The 20,216-nt window shown below is 53.1% G+C and overlaps 10 protein-coding genes across 10 annotated transcripts; 4 read left to right on the top strand and 6 right to left on the bottom strand.

The window, feature by feature from the left end:
- Positions 1 to 200: 200 nt before the first annotated feature.
- MRS44_006743 (uncharacterized protein) lies at positions 201 to 3,095 on the bottom strand (the record flags this gene model as incomplete). The annotated part of the gene is made up of 6 exons (XM_065621868.1): positions 201 to 1,281; positions 1,335 to 1,489; positions 1,545 to 1,595; positions 1,653 to 2,392; positions 2,448 to 2,950; positions 3,055 to 3,095. The coding sequence occupies 6 exons, from the start codon at positions 3,093 to 3,095 to the stop codon at positions 201 to 203; spliced, it is 2,571 nt and encodes an 856-aa protein (XP_065477940.1).
- Positions 3,096 to 3,591: 496 nt separating this feature from the next.
- On the top strand, positions 3,592 to 5,352 carry MRS44_006742 (uncharacterized protein; the record flags this gene model as incomplete). The annotated part of the gene is made up of 6 exons (XM_046278109.2): positions 3,592 to 3,761; positions 3,811 to 3,983; positions 4,031 to 4,078; positions 4,126 to 4,310; positions 4,375 to 4,719; positions 4,774 to 5,352. 6 exons carry the CDS (start codon positions 3,592 to 3,594, stop codon positions 5,350 to 5,352), a joined length of 1,500 nt encoding a protein of 499 aa, XP_046139641.2.
- A 1,466-nt stretch (positions 5,353 to 6,818) lies between these two features.
- MRS44_006741 (uncharacterized protein) lies at positions 6,819 to 7,915 on the top strand (the record flags this gene model as incomplete). The annotated part of the gene is made up of 2 exons (XM_046279273.2): positions 6,819 to 7,006; positions 7,066 to 7,915. The coding sequence occupies 2 exons, from the start codon at positions 6,819 to 6,821 to the stop codon at positions 7,913 to 7,915; spliced, it is 1,038 nt and encodes a 345-aa protein (XP_046139642.1).
- A 347-nt stretch (positions 7,916 to 8,262) lies between these two features.
- Positions 8,263 to 8,980, bottom strand: MRS44_006740 (uncharacterized protein; the record flags this gene model as incomplete). Its single annotated transcript, XM_046269708.2, has 2 exons — positions 8,263 to 8,883; positions 8,936 to 8,980. 2 exons carry the CDS (start codon positions 8,978 to 8,980, stop codon positions 8,263 to 8,265), a joined length of 666 nt encoding a protein of 221 aa, XP_046139643.2.
- Positions 8,981 to 9,749: 769 nt separating this feature from the next.
- Positions 9,750 to 11,134, top strand: MRS44_006739 (uncharacterized protein; the record flags this gene model as incomplete). The annotated part of the gene is made up of 3 exons (XM_046280486.2): positions 9,750 to 10,676; positions 10,897 to 10,977; positions 11,030 to 11,134. The coding sequence occupies 3 exons, from the start codon at positions 9,750 to 9,752 to the stop codon at positions 11,132 to 11,134; spliced, it is 1,113 nt and encodes a 370-aa protein (XP_046139644.2).
- Positions 11,135 to 11,543: 409 nt separating this feature from the next.
- Positions 11,544 to 12,467, bottom strand: MRS44_006738 (uncharacterized protein; the record flags this gene model as incomplete). Its single annotated transcript, XM_046274529.2, has 1 exon — positions 11,544 to 12,467. The coding sequence occupies one exon, from the start codon at positions 12,465 to 12,467 to the stop codon at positions 11,544 to 11,546; it is 924 nt and encodes a 307-aa protein (XP_046139645.1).
- A 1,361-nt stretch (positions 12,468 to 13,828) lies between these two features.
- On the top strand, positions 13,829 to 14,592 carry MRS44_006737 (uncharacterized protein; the record flags this gene model as incomplete). Its single annotated transcript, XM_046274530.2, has 2 exons — positions 13,829 to 14,082; positions 14,130 to 14,592. 2 exons carry the CDS (start codon positions 13,829 to 13,831, stop codon positions 14,590 to 14,592), a joined length of 717 nt encoding a protein of 238 aa, XP_046139646.1.
- A 109-nt stretch (positions 14,593 to 14,701) lies between these two features.
- On the bottom strand, positions 14,702 to 16,781 carry MRS44_006736 (uncharacterized protein; the record flags this gene model as incomplete). Its single annotated transcript, XM_046279274.2, has 2 exons — positions 14,702 to 16,319; positions 16,378 to 16,781. The coding sequence occupies 2 exons, from the start codon at positions 16,779 to 16,781 to the stop codon at positions 14,702 to 14,704; spliced, it is 2,022 nt and encodes a 673-aa protein (XP_046139647.1).
- Positions 16,782 to 17,337: 556 nt separating this feature from the next.
- On the bottom strand, positions 17,338 to 17,664 carry MRS44_006735 (uncharacterized protein; the record flags this gene model as incomplete). Its single annotated transcript, XM_046280487.2, has 2 exons — positions 17,338 to 17,470; positions 17,522 to 17,664. The coding sequence occupies 2 exons, from the start codon at positions 17,662 to 17,664 to the stop codon at positions 17,338 to 17,340; spliced, it is 276 nt and encodes a 91-aa protein (XP_046139648.1).
- A 1,045-nt stretch (positions 17,665 to 18,709) lies between these two features.
- Positions 18,710 to 20,203, bottom strand: MRS44_006734 (uncharacterized protein; the record flags this gene model as incomplete). The annotated part of the gene is made up of 3 exons (XM_046269778.2): positions 18,710 to 19,885; positions 19,942 to 20,110; positions 20,166 to 20,203. The coding sequence occupies 3 exons, from the start codon at positions 20,201 to 20,203 to the stop codon at positions 18,710 to 18,712; spliced, it is 1,383 nt and encodes a 460-aa protein (XP_046139649.1).
- Between the last annotated feature and the right edge of the window lie 13 nt (positions 20,204 to 20,216).

Raw genomic sequence — 20,216 nt, 5'->3', positions numbered from 1 at the left:
CCATTGCTACGAGGATATTGCTGGAGTAGTTTGATGTATGGATGTCTTATATGCTCTGCCTTTGTTGTTGGAATCAACTCCTGTCTCTTCTGGGTAACTGTTTCCTCGCTCTCTTCCTGTATGATTCAGATTCTTGGTCAAATCGCAAGCAGAAACGCTCGCTTCAAATGAAATAGTACATCATGTTACACTTGTAGTCCTCAGCCACCTTCGGGCTGATCCTCTACATCAAGCAAAGAGTCGCTCATGATCCTCAGAATGTGACAAAGCCCTTTCGCGTTCCACTTTCCCACCTCCTCAATCAGGCTGGAAAACTCCAGTAGTATCATCTTTGCCGCGTTATAACCTCCTTCACATATTACTCCCGAGAAGCTGATGACGCCGCCTTCCCTGAGGAATCGCCTGGCTGCGTTCTCCTGCCCGTCATCGACGGTAGACCCAGGCGTCGATGTCGTCGCCATCCCATTGCCCCCCAGCAAAGGCCAGTCCACCTCGTTGAGAAACTCGTATGGTTCTACGTCTGCGAACCGAGAGTCCTGCTGGTTTGGCGGCATCATGAACACATACAGCCCAAGAACGAGCGCCGCAGCAAAGATGGAGACTTCCGAGTGAAACATGGTGCCATCGCTAATACGTCGGCGGCTCATGGCGGTATAAATTCCAGCAGCATGGAGGCAGGCCCGTCGGGCATACCAGGTTTGACTCCAAGCAGCAATGTTCTGCAGAGCCTCGTGTGCGCCGTCGGCCCCCTTTCGACCCGCAGCGAGCTCAAAGACTTCGAGATTGGCGAACAGGTTGATGTTGAGGAAGTGCCACATGACGATGCAATTTGGGTTCTTGTACCTGAGGAACCTCGAGTAGGATACGTAGATCTCGTTTAGCAAGCCCGATAGCGCTCTTCCGGCCTCATCAGATGCAAATACTCGGTTGGATGCGTCAGAGAGTCTGTAGCCTCCGGTGGCAGACGGCACTTTGGCCACGCGGATACGAACTTCTAGAATGCGAATCCAGATTATGGAGAGTAGCCCGATGATCCCCACGGGCGAGAGGTTCTGCGACTCTGGCAGGCGTACCAAGGGTTCATGGGTCTGTATCGTGACAGTTCCAGACACAATGCTGGTGCCGCTGTCAACAATTCGCTTCCATGATCTGGCTGACGAAGCCTGGAACAGTTCAACAGAGCATGGAACCTCAAACTGCATCGCTGGGGAACGAATGAGCGGTCTGTCGCCCAAGCTATATGCCCACCAAGCATCCGTCATTATCAACGCCGAGATCAGTCTACGCACCAAGTTAACGAAGTGGCCCCCAGGAACGCCTTCTGGCCAACCTACCTTTTTACACTCTCTGCTCTCGCCCAGGCCTTCCAGAGAGCGTCGTCATTTCTTAGTTGGCCTTGAGACTCGTTTTGTATCCTGAGCTGTTCTACAAGGCCCCCTAGGCTCGGCGAGTCTGGGCAGGCGCTGAATAGTCCTGATAGTTGTGCAACCTGGAACAAGTTCGTTGGTTAGTCTTTCCATCACGCTTAGTGAAGAAGACCTTACAGAAATTGTCTGGCTGTACAGCATACGCGCCAAAGTCTCGTTTTGTGTGTCCTACAGGGGCCAGTTAGGACAGCCAGTTAGACTGGGTACGCTGGAAAGGGCACATACCACAGGTGGACAGATGGACCAAGCCATCAAAAGCACCGCCGCAGACGTGAGATGTGCAACCAATCTCACCGAGCTGCCCGGTCCAAATGACGGCGTCGCCAACTGGTGACAACACTTTTGAGTTGCCGCCGGGAGAAAGCTGAAGGCGAAGTCTCTAACTTGTTTTGAGTCGAAGTGGACAAGCCCCAGGAGGCATAATGACAGAACGACCAAGTTTGGCGCAGATTTCGCAGAAAATGTAGGTCGATGTATAAAGGGAAGCAGTGAGTGAGGCTGCCGAAAGACAATGTCGAGGCCGAGGTTGAGCAGTCGTGCTGGCGGAAACTTGCTACTGGATAGGGCATCTGGCACGAACTCATGGACAAGCTCTTGACGCTTGTCTTCATCAAGGCCCCATTTCGACTCCTTCTCTTTTCCGATGGACGGCGTCGGTGACGTTTCCGAGATGAAGATGTCAGTCAAGATATTGTCGCCCCTATAACCCACCACATCTATCCATATCCTCGCGGCGCCGTCGTCAGCCAGTCTCGATCGATTGCTGGGCCACAACCGCGCGACCTGGGCGAATCGCTCGAGGGGAATGCTGCCAGCGCGTTCCGTGCTGGCGAACTGGGAGCTCGTCAATGTTGGAGAGTTGCCATTGGCTGCAGAAAGGTTCAGGAAATCCAACGAGTTGAAGTTGGCGTGGAACAGGTCGAGAACACCTTGACAGGCTTCAAGGTCGTTGGAGAAGCCATTACCTGTTATCGAGTTAGACCTCAGTGCCCGTTCCCTCGTTAGCTGAACATGTCTTACTTATCATTAAGGATGACTGCACAAAATCAGTCCCCCCGCTTAACATGACGTGAAAGTCGGTGCTGCCATTGATCATCTCGGGTGGTGAGGTCGTCAAATCAGGAACGACGAGATCTTGTGCTGCTGTTGGCTCTGGTAGAGTATCTGGATGGTTCTCATGAGGTACTTCAAGCGAAGGCTGTGTTATTGCATATGCAGAGTCGCCGTTTAGCCCTTGATTGCGAGCCTGCAACAATGTTGCCGCAGCCAGTGCATCCAGTTCTGAGGTGATGAGTTGGTCAGTCGAGACAGTCGCATCCATTGCTGGCGGATTTTGGCTCATGTTGTCCCCCTGGTTTGACAAGCCATTGCTGTTATCACCGCTCTTTTCAACCTCATTTTCGGTAGTGCTCCCGCGACGGACGGTCTGGTTCTGTTCGACGGCGCTTTCGGGGTTGCTCTGTGTGTCATTTGACGAGTTGTCCTGCCCGTGGAAGTACTTGACGTGCCTCAACAAGACGTCGCTATCCCAATTCATCAGCATACAAGACAAGGAATAGAGAGAACGAGCACGCCTATCGTACCACGGCGTGAACTGACCTCCGGGCGTACCGACGATTGCACTTACGGCACTGGTATGGCTTTTCTCCGGTGTCTAGACAACCTCATGTCAGTTTGCGACAACCATGCATTTGCTCCCAGGTGTCTCACGAGAACGCTCGTGGCGCAACAGATGCTCGGTCTTGATGAACGTCCTATGGCAGTACGAGCAGCGTTTCATCCTCGCAGAGCAGGGCCCGACCGGGGAGAAAGCAAAGAGTAGAGCTTGAGGTTTTGCTTGAAGCAGCGGTAAGTTGGGTTCGAGCACTCGGTGGGGCTCGACAAACAGGTACAGCCGGATGTACGTGACCCTTGGAGATGCCTGTCGGTACTGTCAACCACTCCCATGTCAAAGACGGGACATTCGGGCCCCGGCCAGCCACCTCATTGACTCCACTGGACCGGGTCTGTCAAGGTGTTTGCGGGGGGACGCGGGGTTGAAATGCGGGGGGTGGGACAGGACAGGGGTAGGTAATGTGGGACGGCTACACACACCGGTAAGTGATATTAAGGCAACCGAGGTCATCCAAAGTGAGAGTCTTGTCATTGGCTCTTGTAATTAACCATGTCTTCTTCCCTGTTCCATCCCACGTTGGGTGCGACCCTTCACGGCGTGTCTCGGGGAGAGCATGTTCGGCAGTTCAGGGGCCTTCAATATGGAACCATTCCATACAGATTCGCCAACCCGGAACCACCGGCGACACTTTCGGGGGAGGTTGACTGCACCGGCTACGGGTATGCAACACACAGATACCTTCACTGCTTAAGCTGTTAACCCTCTCAGTCCGCGATGCCCTCAGAATCACGTCGACTTTCGTCACTTACTTCGCATTCCTCAAGATGAGGTGATCCCCGCGCAGGACGAGGACGAGTTTAGATGCTTGAACCTCGAAGTCACCTCGCCTGCTCTGAAAGTCCTTCCAGAGCGGCCGTATCCTGTTTTCGTGTGGATCCATGGTCAGGCAACACACCAAATCAGAAGTTCAAGGACTCATTCTCAGTAGGGGGCTCCCAAGCTGTGTCCTTTGGAACGAGCGCCTCGGGACTTTGTGGTGAGTTCAACTACCACATTTACTCGCCCGTCGAGTCTGACGGTCAGATCCAACTGGGCTCGTCCAGAAGTCCATCGACATGGCCGAACCCATCGTCGTCGTCACCATCAACTACAGACTCAACATGTTTGCATTTGGCGACTGCGTTAGTGAGAAAAATCTGGCCTTGAGAGATCAACAGCGGGCTTTGGAGTTCGTCAAGACACATATATCTGGCTTTGGTGGTGATCCCGTGAGTTCCATCCAAGCCGTTAGATCCTCGCCAGCAGTTCCTAATTGCCGCATGTCATCCGTAGGAAAATATCACCATTGCTGGCGAAAGTGCCGGGGCCGTCTACTGCCACGCCCATCTGCTCATGGGCAGTCCCGCCCGCCAGTGCATCTTACAGTCGGGAACTCATCATCTCTCCCCGCCTCAGCCAAGAGGAACCGCAGAAATGCTCATAGCCAGGGTGACCAACGAGCTCTCGCAACTCGGAAACTGGACACTCCGTAATGCGCCTGTGTCCAAGATGCTGGAGGCTCAGGAAAGATTGGGTTTGGGGTCATTCTACCTCCAAATGGAGGAAAAGCTGGAGGGCTGGGAAGAGAGAATCGGAGACGACTTCCAGCGCGTCTTGATCGGAGACACAGAATACGAGGTATGGAGGTGCCGCGTTTCCCTTCCCAGGTGCTAACAAAGCGGTCCACTGCAGTCGGTTTTATGGCGAAACGGAATTGAGTCCTTGTCCCCAGAGTACATCTGTGATGCATTCGACTCTGCCGGAGAAGCAGCCCCAGCCTTGAAGAAGCAATACGGCATCGTCTCTGACCGACCTGTTTCATGCAAGCTAGGAGCTTTGGACTTGCTCAACGACGCACGATTCAGCCTACCCATTGACTTATTCATGAAGCGATGCCAACAAACCAAAAAGCCCTCGTTCCGTTTCCTTGTCGACCAGCCAAATCCGTGGCAAGCTTCTAGTCGCGCCCACCACGGCGTTGACCTCTTATATCTGTTCAACGCGTATGATTTGTCTCACAACCAACCCGCGCAAGCAATCGCGCGCTCTATGCAAGAGAAATGGATCCAGTTTATTCGTGGTCAAGACCCTTGGAAGCCTGGAGGGGCATTTGCATTTGGCCCATTTGGAGAAAGTCAACTTCTGAGTCCTCAAGGCCTCAATGCGCGGAGGAGACAGCAGCATGTGGCAGCTCTGGCCGCTCTTGGGTCGCAAAAGATTAACGAGATTGTCGCAAAGTTGGCGACTGGGAGGTCGAGTCTATTAAATTAAGCTCAATTCATGGGCCTTGTTATCTTATCACATCTGTATAGCAACAGCACAGGAAGTCGAGCGTTAAGCGTATAAAGTGAAAGGGCTGGGGTGACTGCGGACACATGGTTCCCCTTGCTACATATCTCGCTCGGTACTTGAACTACCATTCTTTCGCCAGAAATGAAGTTCGAGTTTCATGCCCAAGACACGAAGTGTCAGCAGAATCAAAGACGAGTCAGTGCCGGCCTAGGGTAGAAGAGGCAAGAGCTAGGATACTCGGCGAGATGTCATATTTGACTGTGAAAAAGGATAGCCCAAAGAGCAGAATGAGGAGAAATTTAGGTATTTATGGTAGCCTAGGGGCACATAGAACAATAGAGGTAGTCGGTAGGCTCTAGAATGTGAAGGCCTAATCAGGTCGTCATGAGAGAGTGTATGATAGTCTGGGGCTTTATTCAACAAGCACCATATGTCCAAGGCACATAGACTGAAACAAAACCATCACCGAACAATACTACTTCAATACCTGGTTCTTTCAGAGCCATGACTAGCCTTGTTTGAAAATCAAATCGGGGCTTCCCCATCCAAGTGCTCACACAACGAACCAGCCAGGCCGCTTCATACCTAGGGACAACGGGATCCGGTCTCCGAAAGCAGTATTTTCATTGCGCCGCTTCTCGAACAAAGGTTCATAAACTGCTGCCCATATGACGTGATTTGATGAGTTGAGACGAAAAAGTGCACCGGGCTGGTTGCAAAAGATTCAGCCCATGTACAAAGCCACGTGCGTGAGAACCATCTCGGGGGACGGAACCCGGGCGCCAAGACAGTTGTATGATGTGTGCACGATTTGAAAGAAACATTGTTGCAATACTTGTCGAATCGATTCATTTTGATGTGAGGGAATTATCAAAAATGGGACCACTTGAGGGATTACAACAACCCTGATAGATTGTGCTTTGGAGAGTTGCGGACTTGGTGTGTTGGTGTATCTACCTCATCACCACATCAGAGAGCAATTTTGTCATTCAAAGCTGAAACAAAGTGATTAGATTACTGTAAAAGATTAAGAAAAACCAACGGTTAGCAATGGCTCGCGTGATGTCCGTCCCTAACCTATCACCCACTCGTCATGCCGACATGACAACCCTCGGAGCCCACATCTAACCCCCGAGCCGGCGACATGACATGACAACCGCAGCCTATCTCCCATGATGTTAATGACATTTACCCCTCGTGTCCCTCACGCCCTACGTCGCATTGCCCAATCATGAACCTCAGAGATCCTCATGCCGGCCCACGCAGGGTGGATCAAGCCCGTCGCGGGGCCATCACGCCCGATGGCTTATCATGATTGCGACGATGCCGGCAACGGAGGTAGACTTTATTCAAATACCCTTGGATCGCCTCGATTGTTGTTTTGGTCTTCTACTCATTCATTTCTCAAGAATTTACCAAGATACCCTTTACAAATACCAGCAACAATGGCTTCCCTCTCTCTTCCTGAGCCTTTCGCCAGCATTCCCCGAGAGAACTTCCTCTTCGGCCCCTCTCCCATTCAGGAGCTCCCGCGGATATCCGCCGCTCTCGGAGGCAAGGTCAATGTCTACGCGAAGCGCGAGGACTGCAACTCTGGTCTCGCCTATGGAGGAAACAAGGTCCGAAAGCTCGAGTGCGTAACAAATTCCTCTCCCAACAGTTCATCTTCAATCGCTAACTTCCAACCCACAGGTACCTCGCTGCTGAGGCCAAGGCCGAGGGCGCCGACACCCTCGTCTCCATCGGCGGCGTCCAGTCCAACCACACCCGCGCCGTGACGGCCGTCGCCACAAAGCTTGGCCTCAAGGCCGCCACCGTCCAGGAGCACTGGGTCGAGTGGGAGGACCCCGGTTACGAGAAGGTCGGCAACATCCAGCTTTCCCGCCTCATGGGCGGCGACGTCCGCCTCGACCCCTCGACCTTTGGCATCGAGCACAAGACCACCCTCGCCAAGCTCACCGACGAGCTTAAGACCGCCGGCCGCAAGCCTTACTACATCCCCGCCGGTGCCTCCGACCATCCCCTCGGTGGTCTTGGTTTTGCCCGCTGGGCCTTCGAGGTTGAGGCCCAGGAGAAGGAGCTCGGCGTCTTCTTCGACACCATCATCGTTTGCGCCGTGACTGGCTCCACCTTTGCCGGCATGATCGCCGGTTTCAAGCTGGCCGAGAAGAACGGCTCTCCCAAGCGCAAGATCATCGGCATCGACGCCTCAGGCAAGGTTCAGCAGACCTTTGACCAAGTCCTGCGCATCGCCAAGTCCACAGCCTCCAAGATTGGTCTCTCCGAGGACGACATCACCGCGGACGACGTCATCCTCGACCCCAACTACAACGCCAAGATCTACGGTATCCCCGACGAGACCACCATTGCCGCCATGAAGTTTGGTGCTCAGACCGAGGCCTTCATCACTGACCCCGTTTACGAGGGTAAGAGCTTGGCTGGTATGATTGATCTGATCAAGACGGGCAAGATTGCTAGTGGCAACGTGCTTTACGCCCATCTTGGAGGACAGCTGGCTCTCAACGCCTACTCGTCGCTGTAGAGTGTTTTTTTGTAATTCATAGCGTAGAATACTGTAGATAGCAAGTCAGACCTCTGAAGAGGTACTTGTTTTTGATAGAATTGCTAGAGATGTCATTTTTTGAAGTTGGATCTGTCCGCATTTTGCTAAATTCATGTTTTTATTCAATTCTCTCTCTATCCCGCTCTCCTTTGGGTCATTTATTAGCTTTCTTTCCAAAGTCGGTAAAACTCCTAGGCTATCGTGCGGAAGGGAAACAATCGAGAGAGGCCACAAGATAATTCCTTCGTTATGGCTCTTTAAGTGAAGTACTTTGTTTCAAATCAACCAAGAGAAGTTCAATCAAACCAACTTCATTGTACCACCGTCTAGTTTCCACCTTTGGCTTTGATGAAAGCCTCCATAAAGTTCTCAGCATCAGGTTGACCATCAAGTCGCTCTCCCTGAATCGTATAGTTTGGAACACCAGCCCCAGCTAGAAACTCCTTGTTCTTTTCAGCTTGATCATCCACGGCCTTGACTTGCTCCTCAGAATCCAACCACTCATCAACCTCAGCAGCGGCAATACCCGAGTTGATGGCAATCTCTCGAAGCACTTCTTTAGTTGAAATGTCTCTTTCCAACTCATGATAGGCCTGAAAGATTCCTCCAACGAGAGAATTCAGAACTTCAGGCTCCTTTGTGCTGGCGAGGCGAACCAGCGTATGCGCGAACCGAGTGTCACCGACTTTTCCACCACTTTTGAAATTGATGCCAACACTGCGTCCGATCTGGTTCATTCGTCGATACAACTTCTCTCGTTGCTCGGTAGTCATGTCGGCGAGCTTCACATCGGCCACCTCGGACTTGTCGATGCTGTGCGTTGAAGGGCCGTAGTTGAGGTAGTAAGGTCGCCAGCTGATGGCAAAGATATCAGACTTTCCACCTGGGTATGTCTTTTGATACAGGGAGATGGCCATCTCCAGCTGTCTTTTGCCAATGTAACACCACTTTCATTCGTCAGTGTTCAACTCTCAGCCCCGCAGTTGCTGTGCTACTTACAGCACAGACAAAGTCAAAGACGATGTCGACTTCGATGACGGTCATTCTTGCGTTTCTAGTTCCGTCGTTTGAGGCGGTCAAGCAGGGAGGACAGCTGAATTCTGAATTCTCGAGGAGATTGTCTCATTCTCTGAAGGATCAGGAAGTTGCTCAAGCCAACAATTCTAGGCAACCGAATTTGTGCGTGCGGGGCTCCTCGCCTCGACACGTCACATCTGCTGATTTAGCTTTCCCTACCAACTTGAAGTTATCCCCATTCCATAAAAACCATGTGGACAATCTTTCGCTAGCGTTCATCAATTTGGTGTTACGTTGCAATGGCCAGAGTTCGACCGAGCTGCGCCGGTTAGAAGCAGACGGAAATCGAGTTGAAAGGGAAGATAGATTGGATGTTTCCACAAGACTCGATGGGAGTTTTACACAAGATGGATCGAGGAAATGTCACACGAAAAGTTGAAACGCCGTTTGAAGTTAGTTTCATTGACAATACTGTCTTCTTATTGGTCTTTCATGTACATCTGCTTTGTCTGTTTCATTGGTATTGCCAAACCACAGTCAAGCTCGACTGCCTACATAGACAAAGGCGAGATTATGTGAAGAAATTCACCGAAAAGCCGCATTGTGCACTGGCTGTCAGTTCCATTCCACTGCTTAGCCTAGGTATATGAATCTCTCAAGCTCACTCCTTCACTTGACCACCCAACTCTCTTCACGACCAGAAATCCTGGATCAGCATATAACCATCACAGATCACCAACTTGATCAAGAACCCACCTCGAGTCATCTACTGGTGCCCTCCACTACAGCTGCCAACATGCACATGGATCAGCAGGAGGAGGACATGCTTCAGCATGATCTCATACAGCTGCTCTGTCCTGTATATAACTTGGACGGCACCCCGATGCAGGCTCACTTTCAGGTGCCCCAGTTCGACAACAACATCTCGGAGATGCCACCCCCAACGACCCATGGGCATCCTCATCCCCCAAACCCTCTGGGGATGTCGGCCCTAGGGATGGTGCCTACTACACCCAATATCCTGGACGGTCACTGTCCGCGTGGCAACGAGTGGATGCTGCACGACTTCTTGAAGACGGAGGTACTTGACATGCCAGGTCTCGACAATACTCCGCCGTCTCACACGATAACACCCTGCACCGAGCGCTTCGAACCAGTCACCCCGACTCAGTACCCCATCTCCCTGACCGCCGTCCCGGGAACGAAGCTAGACACCGACAGACCTCCCAAGAGGCACCGCCTCCAGGCCCCACAGATCACTGACGGTCCTGACGGCCATCTCGTCTCCCTCCTCGGCCAGTCGGCCTTCAAGTACCAAGGTCACATCATCTCCTTGGCCCACGCCAATAGTCTCCGCCAACAATACGATCTCCTCTCATGCCAGAGAGATCGAAACACCACCTCCCCAGAGCAAGATGAGTCTTTTCCCAATACCGACGACGAGTTCCGCGGTCGGATCCGCGAGATCTTTGAAGCCATCTGCGACTGGACCGACCTTCGAGAGTGGCGAGCCAAGATGGGACAGAAGCGCGTCAGGGAGTGGCTCGCCGAGGTTGTCCAGCAGAGGCGAAGCCTAGGCCTCGATGATGACTTGTCCAAGCTCTCCGACAAGGAGCTCCAGCCTCCGGCGAATCGCATGCCGTCGATGAAGGAGCAGTGGAAGAACGTCATCCACCGCACCATGTCTGACGTTGAGATCGAACTCCTCTGCGCGCAAATCCTCGTAAGTCCTCGACACTCACTCTGGGTCGCTCATCTAACTGTGCAACAGAAGCAGGCCATGGCTGCTCAGAAGGGCCTCAACACGACTCCCATGTGGAGCAACAACGAGACGCAGTGGGAAGAGTTTTCGACATTCTCGGAGCGCTAGGGCCGCATCTTGAATGCCTTTCGAGTGAGTGATCCCTACTCCGTTTAAGTGCGCATCTACTAACAGCTGGTAGGACAACAAGGTCTTGATCCACTCGGCCATAAGAGCGCCCTGGATCACACGCATCACAAACTCGCCACACTCAGAGACTCGTGTAAGTTCCTTTAGCTTCTTTATATGGGTGATACTGACGTGAGGTTGGACAGAGAAAGTACCAGAACAAGGCTGGCAACGATCGCAAGCGAACTCTGATTGAGCAGGGTGGTTCAGAGAAGAAGAAGGCCAAGGCAGAGTCAATGTCGCCTTTTTGAGCGCGCAAAAGATTGGCATCATTTATATACAAATTTTGGATCTGAGGGCGATGGATAGACTTGCAATTTGGCAAGCAGGGATGATTGCGCTGGTAGCCCATGAGTGTCACACAGCATGAGATCTAGAGATACCAGACAGATGATTCGACATGTAGTCGACAAATACAGTTGAGCCTTCTTTTGTCAGTCAAGATGCTTGCCTTCTTTCTTTATCATGTTAATACTTCATGGTCACACAAGCATAGATCAGAGGATGGGCAAACTGCAATTCTCAATTATGGCGTCAAGCGCCCGCTAGTTTTGATGCAAACGCATACGAGACTTTTCTCTCAGTAGCTCATGATTTCCCTCCCACACAGTGGTATGTCTTTTTTCGCCTTTCCCTTTAATCATTAGATAAAATCTTCCTTTACCATCCCCGGACGGCAAGCTTCTCCTCGGGCTTCATCGTGTCGCAGTTGATGCCCACCATGGCCTCGCCCAGCCCGGTGCTCGTCTCGGCCAGCACCTTGGGGTCCTTGAAGTGCGTCGTCGCGCGCACGATGGCCTTGGCTCGCTTGGCGGGGTCGCCGGACTTGAAGATGCCGCTGCCGACAAAGACGCCGTCGCAGCCCAGCTGCATCATGAGGGCGGCGTCGGCGGGGGTAGCGACACCGCCGGCGGCAAAGTTGACAACGGGGAGACGGCCCAGCTCGGCAGTCTGGCGGAGGAGCTCGGCGTCGACTTCGAGTTCGCGGGCCAGCTCGCGGATGCGGATGATGCCGCCTTCGGCGAGGGCGGCCTTGGCTTGGGCGATCTGGCGGTTGACGGTCTTCATGTGACGGACGGCCTCGACAACATCACCAGTACCGGCCTCACCCTTGGTTCGGATCATGGCGGCACCCTCAGCAATGCGACGGAGGGCCTCACCCAGGTTTCGGCAACCGCAGACAAAGGGAACACCAAAGGGACTCTTCTCAACGTGGCTCTCATCATCGGCAGGAGTCAAAACCTCACTCTCGTCAATGTAATCAACACCAAGAGCCTCGAGGATCTGGCACTCGACAAAGTGACCGATGCGGGCCTTTGCCATGACGGGGATGGTGACGGCCTCCTGGATCTCCTTGATCATGGCGGGGTCCGACATGCGGGCGACGCCGCCGTCCTTGCGAATGTCGGCGGGGACTCGCTCGAGGGCCATGACGGCGCAGGCTCCGGCCTCCTCGGCGATGCGGGCCTGCTCGGCGTTGGTCACGTCCATGATGACGCCGCCCTTGAGCATCTGGGCGAGGCCGGCCTTGACGGTGAAGGAGGACTTGGCCTCGCCGCCGTTGTTGGAGCTATCGTTGGTCATGTTGATGGGTTTGATCTGTGAAGAGTGGTAGGTAGAGGAGGAGTTGAGTGCGATGATGATGAGTGTGTGTGGAGATGAGGAGAGTAAAGGAAGGAGATTGTCTGTGAGAAGTACCCTTTTTATTATGTCTCTGACTCAAGAAGCAACACGCAAACCCAAAAGTAGGTATTACTCAAATAAGAAGGACAAGAGAACAATACCGAAGCCCTCCTTCTCGGCATGCCCCTCCTCCTCCTCCGCCGCCCCGGTATGCGGCGCCGGAGCACCACGGGTTGCGGAGTGAGAGTCTGCGTCCGCCGCGTCCGTAATGCATGCACGCTTCATGTACATGTGACGAGAGACTTTTTTTTCTTTGGAGAGAAACCTTAATGTCCCCCCTCCTTACGTTACTAGCGGTCGTTTCTCCGACATCCGATCTAGGCGCCGCGCCCTTGTTCCGACGGATGCAATAGGGCGGATGTAACAAGTCAGAGATTCCAGAGATTGCGGCAATTGTCGGGAAGAAGAGGGATAAGAGATATAGCATCATGCAAGAATGACTGGTAGAGATTGCGTCTCGGCGTATCTACTGTACCCTGTCCCCCGTGATCCCTCCCTCATGCCCTTGATTCTAGAATGTCTCTCATCTTGAGGGTGTGTTGAAACCTTGACTTGCAGAGTCCGATTGTTCTGCTTGCATGGCTTTTTCGCCACAATTCAGATCCGTGGATAACCTACAAACTCCCATTGTTCCTGATCAATTGTCGATTGACAATGACAATGCCCGCCCTAACGACATCATTCATTCCCCTCTAAGAAGGTGAGATAGCGGAACCCACCCCAGTTCCAGACCCATCATCACCTGGGCCTATCCCACCAAAGCCGCATATCGCCCCCTCCACCAAGCTGCATGAGCGGCAGTGTACAGAAACGGCTTCTCCTAGAATCCCCCAAGCCTTTTAGCAGAGCTGACTCGATCTTTTGTTCCTTGACTCACGTACCCCCCTTGCTAGTTCACGGCATACCCCGGAGCCGCCGCGCCGGAGCTTCACCTTTGTCAAAGTTCGGAGTTGCTCTCCTCAACGTCGCCGCCTTCTGTGCGTCCCTTTTGTCTGCATGCGGCATGTGCGTCTCGCATGGTGCTAATGCATGGCTTAGTCCTCTTTGGGATATTCCGGTATCCATCTTTTTCCAATCTCCCGAACGAGAATCTGGGGATCTTCTTTAGCTAACGGGACCCTGACTAAGAAGAATCGCCTTCGGCCATACCCTCCGAGGATGTGACAACTTCTCCGTTATCGCAACCTGTTGATTCCGAGATACATCTATCTTGTTTCTATCTTCTTTCGCAGATCATATTCTAAGGCCACCAACTCATCATCATGCTAAGCCTTACCATTGGCGTCCTCGCCCTCCAGGGCGGCTTCTCTGAGCATGTAGACCTTGTCCACAAGGCGGCCGAGTACCTTTCGTCTACCGACGGCATTTCCAAGACAAAGTTCAATTGCATCGAGGTCCGCACTGAAGAGCAACTCGCCCAGTGCAATGGACTCATCATCCCCGGCGGCGAGAGCACCACAATCTCATTTGTCGCCGCTCAGTCTGGTCTCCTCGAGCCCTTGAGACACTTTGTCAAGTAAGAACCCCTTCTTAGAGTGCTTATCTCTGTACTAACTGAAACAGAGTTCAAAAACGGCCTGTTTGGGGAACCTGCGCTGGCCTCATCCTCCTCTCCGATGAAGCCAACGCCACCAAAAAGGGCGGCCAGGAACTCATCGGTGGTCTCGCCGTGCGCGTCCACCGCAACCACTTTGGTCGTCAGATTGAGAGCTTCGAGTCCGGCCTTGACCTTCCCTTCCTTCAAGACGGCGAGCCTTTCCCTGGCGTCTTTATCCGCGCGCCTGTCGTGGAGGAGATCATTAGCACCTCTCAGGACGAGAGGCCGCCCGTGCAGGTCCTCGCCAAGCTGCCCGGTCGGGTGGACAAGATGAAGCCCGGCCTATCGCAGGCAAACACCAAGGATGACTCTGGTGATATTATTGCCGTGAGGCAAGGTAATGTACTGGGAACGAGCTTCCATCCAGAGTTGACAAAGGATGCGCGGATACACGTTTGGTGGTTGCGCGAGATTCTTCACCAGAAGTAAAATGACACGACATAGACATAGACAGGCGTTGCATCAGGAAAAAGGAATAAGATTATTAATATTTGGGTATCAGCTTTCATCAGCCATTAATTCCTTCACCCACTCACCCTTAGCCCTTACCCATGGCCGCATCGTATCCCGGCGGTGGTGACTGAGGTCGAGGTACTGAACCCTGCCCCTGCTCCCCTTGTTGTGATGTCTGACCAGCCCATGTAGGTGTCCTGTTAGCTGGGGAGCTGAATCCCAAGATTTGAAGTATTTCTGGGCTCCCCATCGTCTGGGCGAGCTCGGCCGGTGAGATGGTTCCTCCAACATTGACATCCGCACCATGCGCCTTGAGCAACTTGATCAAGTCTACATCCCTCCTCGAGATGGCCTGCATCAACGGCGTCCTCCCCTTTTTGTCAGTCGCGTTCGGATCAGCACCATTCTCCAACAACAGTCTAGCCTGGTCCTTTCTGCCGTGATCGATGGCGTACAGCAGAAGCGTCTCTCCACTACTCATCTTCTTCTTCGTCTGAGCGCCAGCCGCAAGCATCATCTTGACCATCTCAGTGCTACCCATCTCCATAGCGTAGCAGATAGCCGTCACGCTCGTCGTGGCGTTGGAAACATTGGGAGACCCGCCATGGTCGAGCAGCATGCGCACTACTCTAATCCTCTCGGCCTCGGAGAGCTTGTTGTCGCGGATGGCGATGATGAGGATCGGCTGACCGACCAGGTCCTTGACGTTGGCATTGGCCCCGTTCTCGAGGAGAAGTTGGGCCATGTCCAGCTTCCTCTTGGTGATGCACTCTCCCATGACGGACATTCCGGTGAGTGTCTTGGCGCTCGCGTTGCTGCCGTTCTCGAGGAGGAGGTGCACCATATCCATGCGATCCTGGCTGGCCGCAATAGCTATCAAGGAGTTGCCCGTGATGTCTCCCGAGTTTGCACTCGCCCCGTGCTTCAGTAGAAGACGAACAAGTTCAATATTGCCCTTCTTGACAGCCTGCGCAATCATGGGTCGTCCCGACAAGGTTGTCGTGCTCGCCTTGGCGCCACTCTCCAGCAGTAGCTTTATACCCTCCAAGTTTTCGCTGTTGCAAACATCCACAAAGTATGACTGCCCTGACCAACTCTTCTGGTCGACGTCGGCACCTTGGTTGACTAGGAATCTCGCAACGTTGATGCTGCCGACCGAGGCGGCTAGGAACAGAGGTGGCAGCTTCAGGTCCCTGGAGTTGACGTCGGCACCAGCTCCGATAAGAAACTTGACAGCCTCCTCCTTGTTAGCTAGCACCGCGCAGCCAAGAGGCGTGTTGCCCTCTCCGTTGCGACCGTTGATGTTTCCACCCTGCGCGAGGAAGCCGCTCATCTGCTGCACATCACCCCGGAGAGCTGCTTGACAAAAAGCCGTCGCTAAAGGATCAGGTTTCGGCCAAAGACCAGCAGTCATGGCCTTGAACGAGTTTGTCAGCGAAGACAACCCCTTGGAAAATCCAGAAGACGAGCTCGATGCCTCGGCAGTGGGCGACTGTGATGAACTAGGCTCGTAGGGTGGAGGCTCAACGTCGCCACCGGGGAGAGGCCCTTTACTACTCGATGCGATAGTATCAGATGGGGCCCCCGAAGTGAGCAACACATCCTTGGTCTGAGAAGCTTGATGACAAGCTAGGTTAACATGGTGAAACACCTCTTTGCCGCTTGAGCTGTCAAGCGCGGCATCCTGTTCATTCCGGCTTTGCCTGAACGGAAAAGAGTCAACAAAGCATCGCAACACAAGGGTTCACAGTTTGAGCTTACAACGAAAGCACCTTGGCAAAGAAAGCAAACAGTCGTGAAAAGGCAACAACAGCATCATTGTACACTACCAGAAACACCTCATCAACCATAGGCAGCGTGTCGACCTGCAGCCGCATGGCCTGCTTGTTTAGCACGGCGGTGATGACATCGCACGACCCGAGACTCTGGCTCAGATGCGTCTGTAACCGAACCGAGATGACGCCAGCCGCGTTGAGCGCTGTCTCTAGCTGTCCGACATGCTGATGAAGCTGGTACAGTCTCGCGGCAAGGTGTGCCAGTTGCGAGTTCTCAACCTCGAGCGAGCCGTTGAGTTCGTTGAGCTCTTCGGCGCTAGACAAGATCCTGTGGGAGATGGTTGATCCCAGAGACGTCAGTGAAATGACGGAGAAGCCGTCACCGTCCATCCTGGCGTGGATCTTTCAAGGTGGAGTAAAAAAAGAATGGTGTTGAGGGGTTTGTGTGTGTGGATCGACAAAGGCCCGCGGGGAAGAGACAAAGAAGCCGGGCTCTGTCTAGACTCTCTCTCCAAGAGCCTCCAGTGACTTATAACACAAGAACAACAGCAACTCGAAACCCTCGCTTGGGTCTAACCGTTACAGTCGATAGGGCTGAATTTGCGTAAACGAGGCAAGGCTGAACCTGAACCCGCAGGAAATGCGTCGTGTGCGATGACGCGGTCCAACGGGCTTGGCCTCCTCCAGACCACGTGTCTAGCCAGGATCATGGCTTCACCCACCGGGCTGCCTCTCTCTAGGCTGAAGCGTTCACTCAATCAACATGTAGCAAATCAACTGCTGCCTTGACGCCTCAGAATGTGACAACTTGCCTAAATCGTATCTCCAATTTGACAAAGGGCCCTCGCTCCATAATACCGCATGCGTTCAAGTGTCCTCAATCCTGCTTTTTTGCTTACGCCATCTCGCATCCCTCGCTTCTGATTCCCTCCCAGCCATCGGTCTTTTACTTTGTACTCGCAATCTTTGTCTTGACTCCTTCAATAGGCTGATCCTTTGCTTTCTCGGGCCGTGTCATGAGGTAAAAGAAGCCCAGACCAAGGGCGAGTCCGACGCCGCCAATCACATAAGATTGGTTCCTAGACTCTTATCAGAAACTGGTTCATTGAAGGAGTTATGCGCAAACTCACTGGCTCTTCTGAGACATGGGACTCTCTGAAGACAACTTGGACCGTGGGTTCTGTTCACTGTGTCGTGCTGACACGCAGAAACTGCGCTGCCCCAACATCACCGGCCGCAGGGGTCGCACAAAACGGGTGGCTATGGCTGACATGGTGTTTCTGGTATCACAAATATGCTTGATGCAGATCCGGAGTGTTTACAAACGAGGCACAGCAGCAGCTATTAATAAAAGGCAAGAAACATAAATGACGTCCGTTAGAATCACTCAATTGAAGGTAAACTGAATTCAGCCTCCATTGTTTCCACTGCGGGAACATGAGTGATCGTGGCGTCATTGATGCGTAGGTGCTCTCCTGTTGATATCGTCACCACAGAAAAGGCAGCGAGTCTATAGCATAGTCCGCTAGTAAATAAAGGAAATTGAACGAGAATTCATGATCCATTGATCGGGCTTCCTCGATGTCCGTTTCTACACTTGCGACAGCCATCGCTCCACAACCAAGTTCGTCAACGACAAGCTCATCAACACTGCCAATGGTTCAAGTTCAATCTGTTAATACATACGTGAAATATCTCTCTATGATGCCCCCATCTTCTACAAATGCTTTTTCCCAAGTTCCATTCCTCACGTCCCGTCCAGCCCAAGACACCTCCATCTCTTGACTCCCCATCAATCACAGTCACCAGGGGCAAGGGCCGCATTATAGCAAGCGCTTCAATTTCACTGTCGTAACATTCGTCTGGGTATCTAACATCATTCGTAAAATTCCCAAGCACTGGACGCATGTGACGGCGGATGGTCTGTAGAAGGTTGTGTTGATGTGTATGTTTGTGTGTTGTAGTATAGCTTCTAGACTTTGAATCCTGTCCAAAAGCCCGGGTCGTCCGTCACCCGGGCGATAAGAGCAGGATTTCGGCCTGTGACCAAGTGTCGACGCTTCCGAGACAGCCCCTAGGAATTCCAAAAGGGCGGAATGCCGCTGTCGGGGCGTGCGCGACGTCCTCTCAGAAAGGCGCTGCGCAAGGGTCGACAGAGTCGTCCTGAAAGCATTATCGGCACGAGGCGTAGACGTGCCCGTTGCATGTATGTCCGGCTACCGGCCAGCTGACTCCATCTGTTGAAGCAGTGCCCTGGCTCCCTCCTATTTCGTGTCCAATACTCTCACGTTGCCGCTTACGGCTCCAAGCATATCCAATTACCGTGAGAAGATCCTCAATGACGTGTCAACACTTCCAGTTGCGATAACACAGCGGATCTGTACATCTTGAGGTGCCGCTGCTGCCTTTTTCGGTGTCCCAATCTCGCCGTTGGCCTCGTCCGCCGGGCCCTTGGTGATCGGGGGCGCCCATCGCAAGCTGGTAATAAAGTGTTCATGCATTCCCTCGAGTGTCTTGACGCATTTTCCTTCTTGGCTTAAATCCCAGCATCGAATTGTCTTGTCATCGGATACTGACAGAAGGAATTTGCCGCTGGGATGGAACACCAAGCTTCGGACCCAGTTGTCGTGACCGATCAGCGTCTTGATGCACGTTCCGCGACTATCCCAAAGTCGGATAGTCTTATCTCTGGATCCCGTCGCCATGAACTCGGCCGTGCTGCTGGCTGGAGGAGCCTTCTTCAATCCAGCCATGGTCGCAAGGTGCTGGTAAGACGTAGGGGGGGCAAAAGCGCAGCACTCGACGCAATGCTCGTGACCGATCATGACCATCTTTGTCTCTGGAGTGTTCATTGAAATATCCCATAGTCGCAGCGTTCGGTCGTTGCCGGTCGACAAAAGGTATTTTCCATCTAGGGATGGGCTCACGTCGCGAATCCAATCGGAATGTCCTCGTATCGTCTTCAGACAGTATCCTGTGGTGACGTCCCATATCCTCACCGTCACATCTCGGCTAGCGCTCGCGAGTAGATTGCCGGAAAGTGGTGCTCCAGGGGCCCCTGAAGGAATGAACCGAACGGCGCTCACGCTGTGGTCGTGTCCAGGAAGTGTGCGGATATTCTTGTACTCGTCGGATGGGTCCCATAGCTTGATAGTCAGATCCGAGCTGCACGATGCGAGCAGCGTGTGGCCCTTGGGTCCACCGTAGTCTAGATCGAGCACCGCTTTGGTGTGGCCCTTCACCGTTCGTTCCAGCTCGCCAAATTCCCAATCCCAAATCTTGATGATGGCATCTTCATCTCCGGACGCGATGGACGAATAGATGGGATGGAACGCAACGCAGTTAATGGGAGTTCGGTGCGATTGGAGGACGTGTCGTGGTGGTCCAGCCGGAAGCCAGGAGGCGGGATCTTGCTTGCGGTTGGATAGGGATGTCGGTGTAGCGCTGTCGAGTTCGGTCTGGAGAGCTTCGTTTCGTGCTTCTAGATCCATGATCTGGGAGAGTCGCCTCATTAGCCGAGGGGGCATGCGACAGAGCGCAGGTAGTATACCTTCTTCTGCAACCGCACAACACTGGTCCACTTCTTCTCCAGCAACGTCTCATACTTCTTAGCGGTGGCAGGATCAAAGATTTCCTCTCCCAGGTTGAGCTCTGTCCTCATAGCAGTGACGCTATCCTGGAAATTATTCGCGGCGAGGTATGCGATGATAGATTTGTGCCTGCAGTGTGGTCAGACGGGCAAGTGACAAGCTCCAGGAGCTCCCCTGTACGAACAGCTCTTCGGCCTGCCGGCTCGTCAAGGTCCGGCTCATTGTAGCGGTGTTT

Source organism: Fusarium solani (genome assembly GCF_023522795.1).
Source record: "Fusarium solani strain SB1 chromosome Unknown bctg00000003_1, whole genome shotgun sequence".
Lineage (NCBI taxonomy): Eukaryota > Fungi > Ascomycota > Sordariomycetes > Hypocreales > Nectriaceae > Fusarium > Fusarium solani.
Note: the sequence above shows the minus strand (reverse complement) of the source record. Positions and strands in the feature narration are given on the sequence as shown.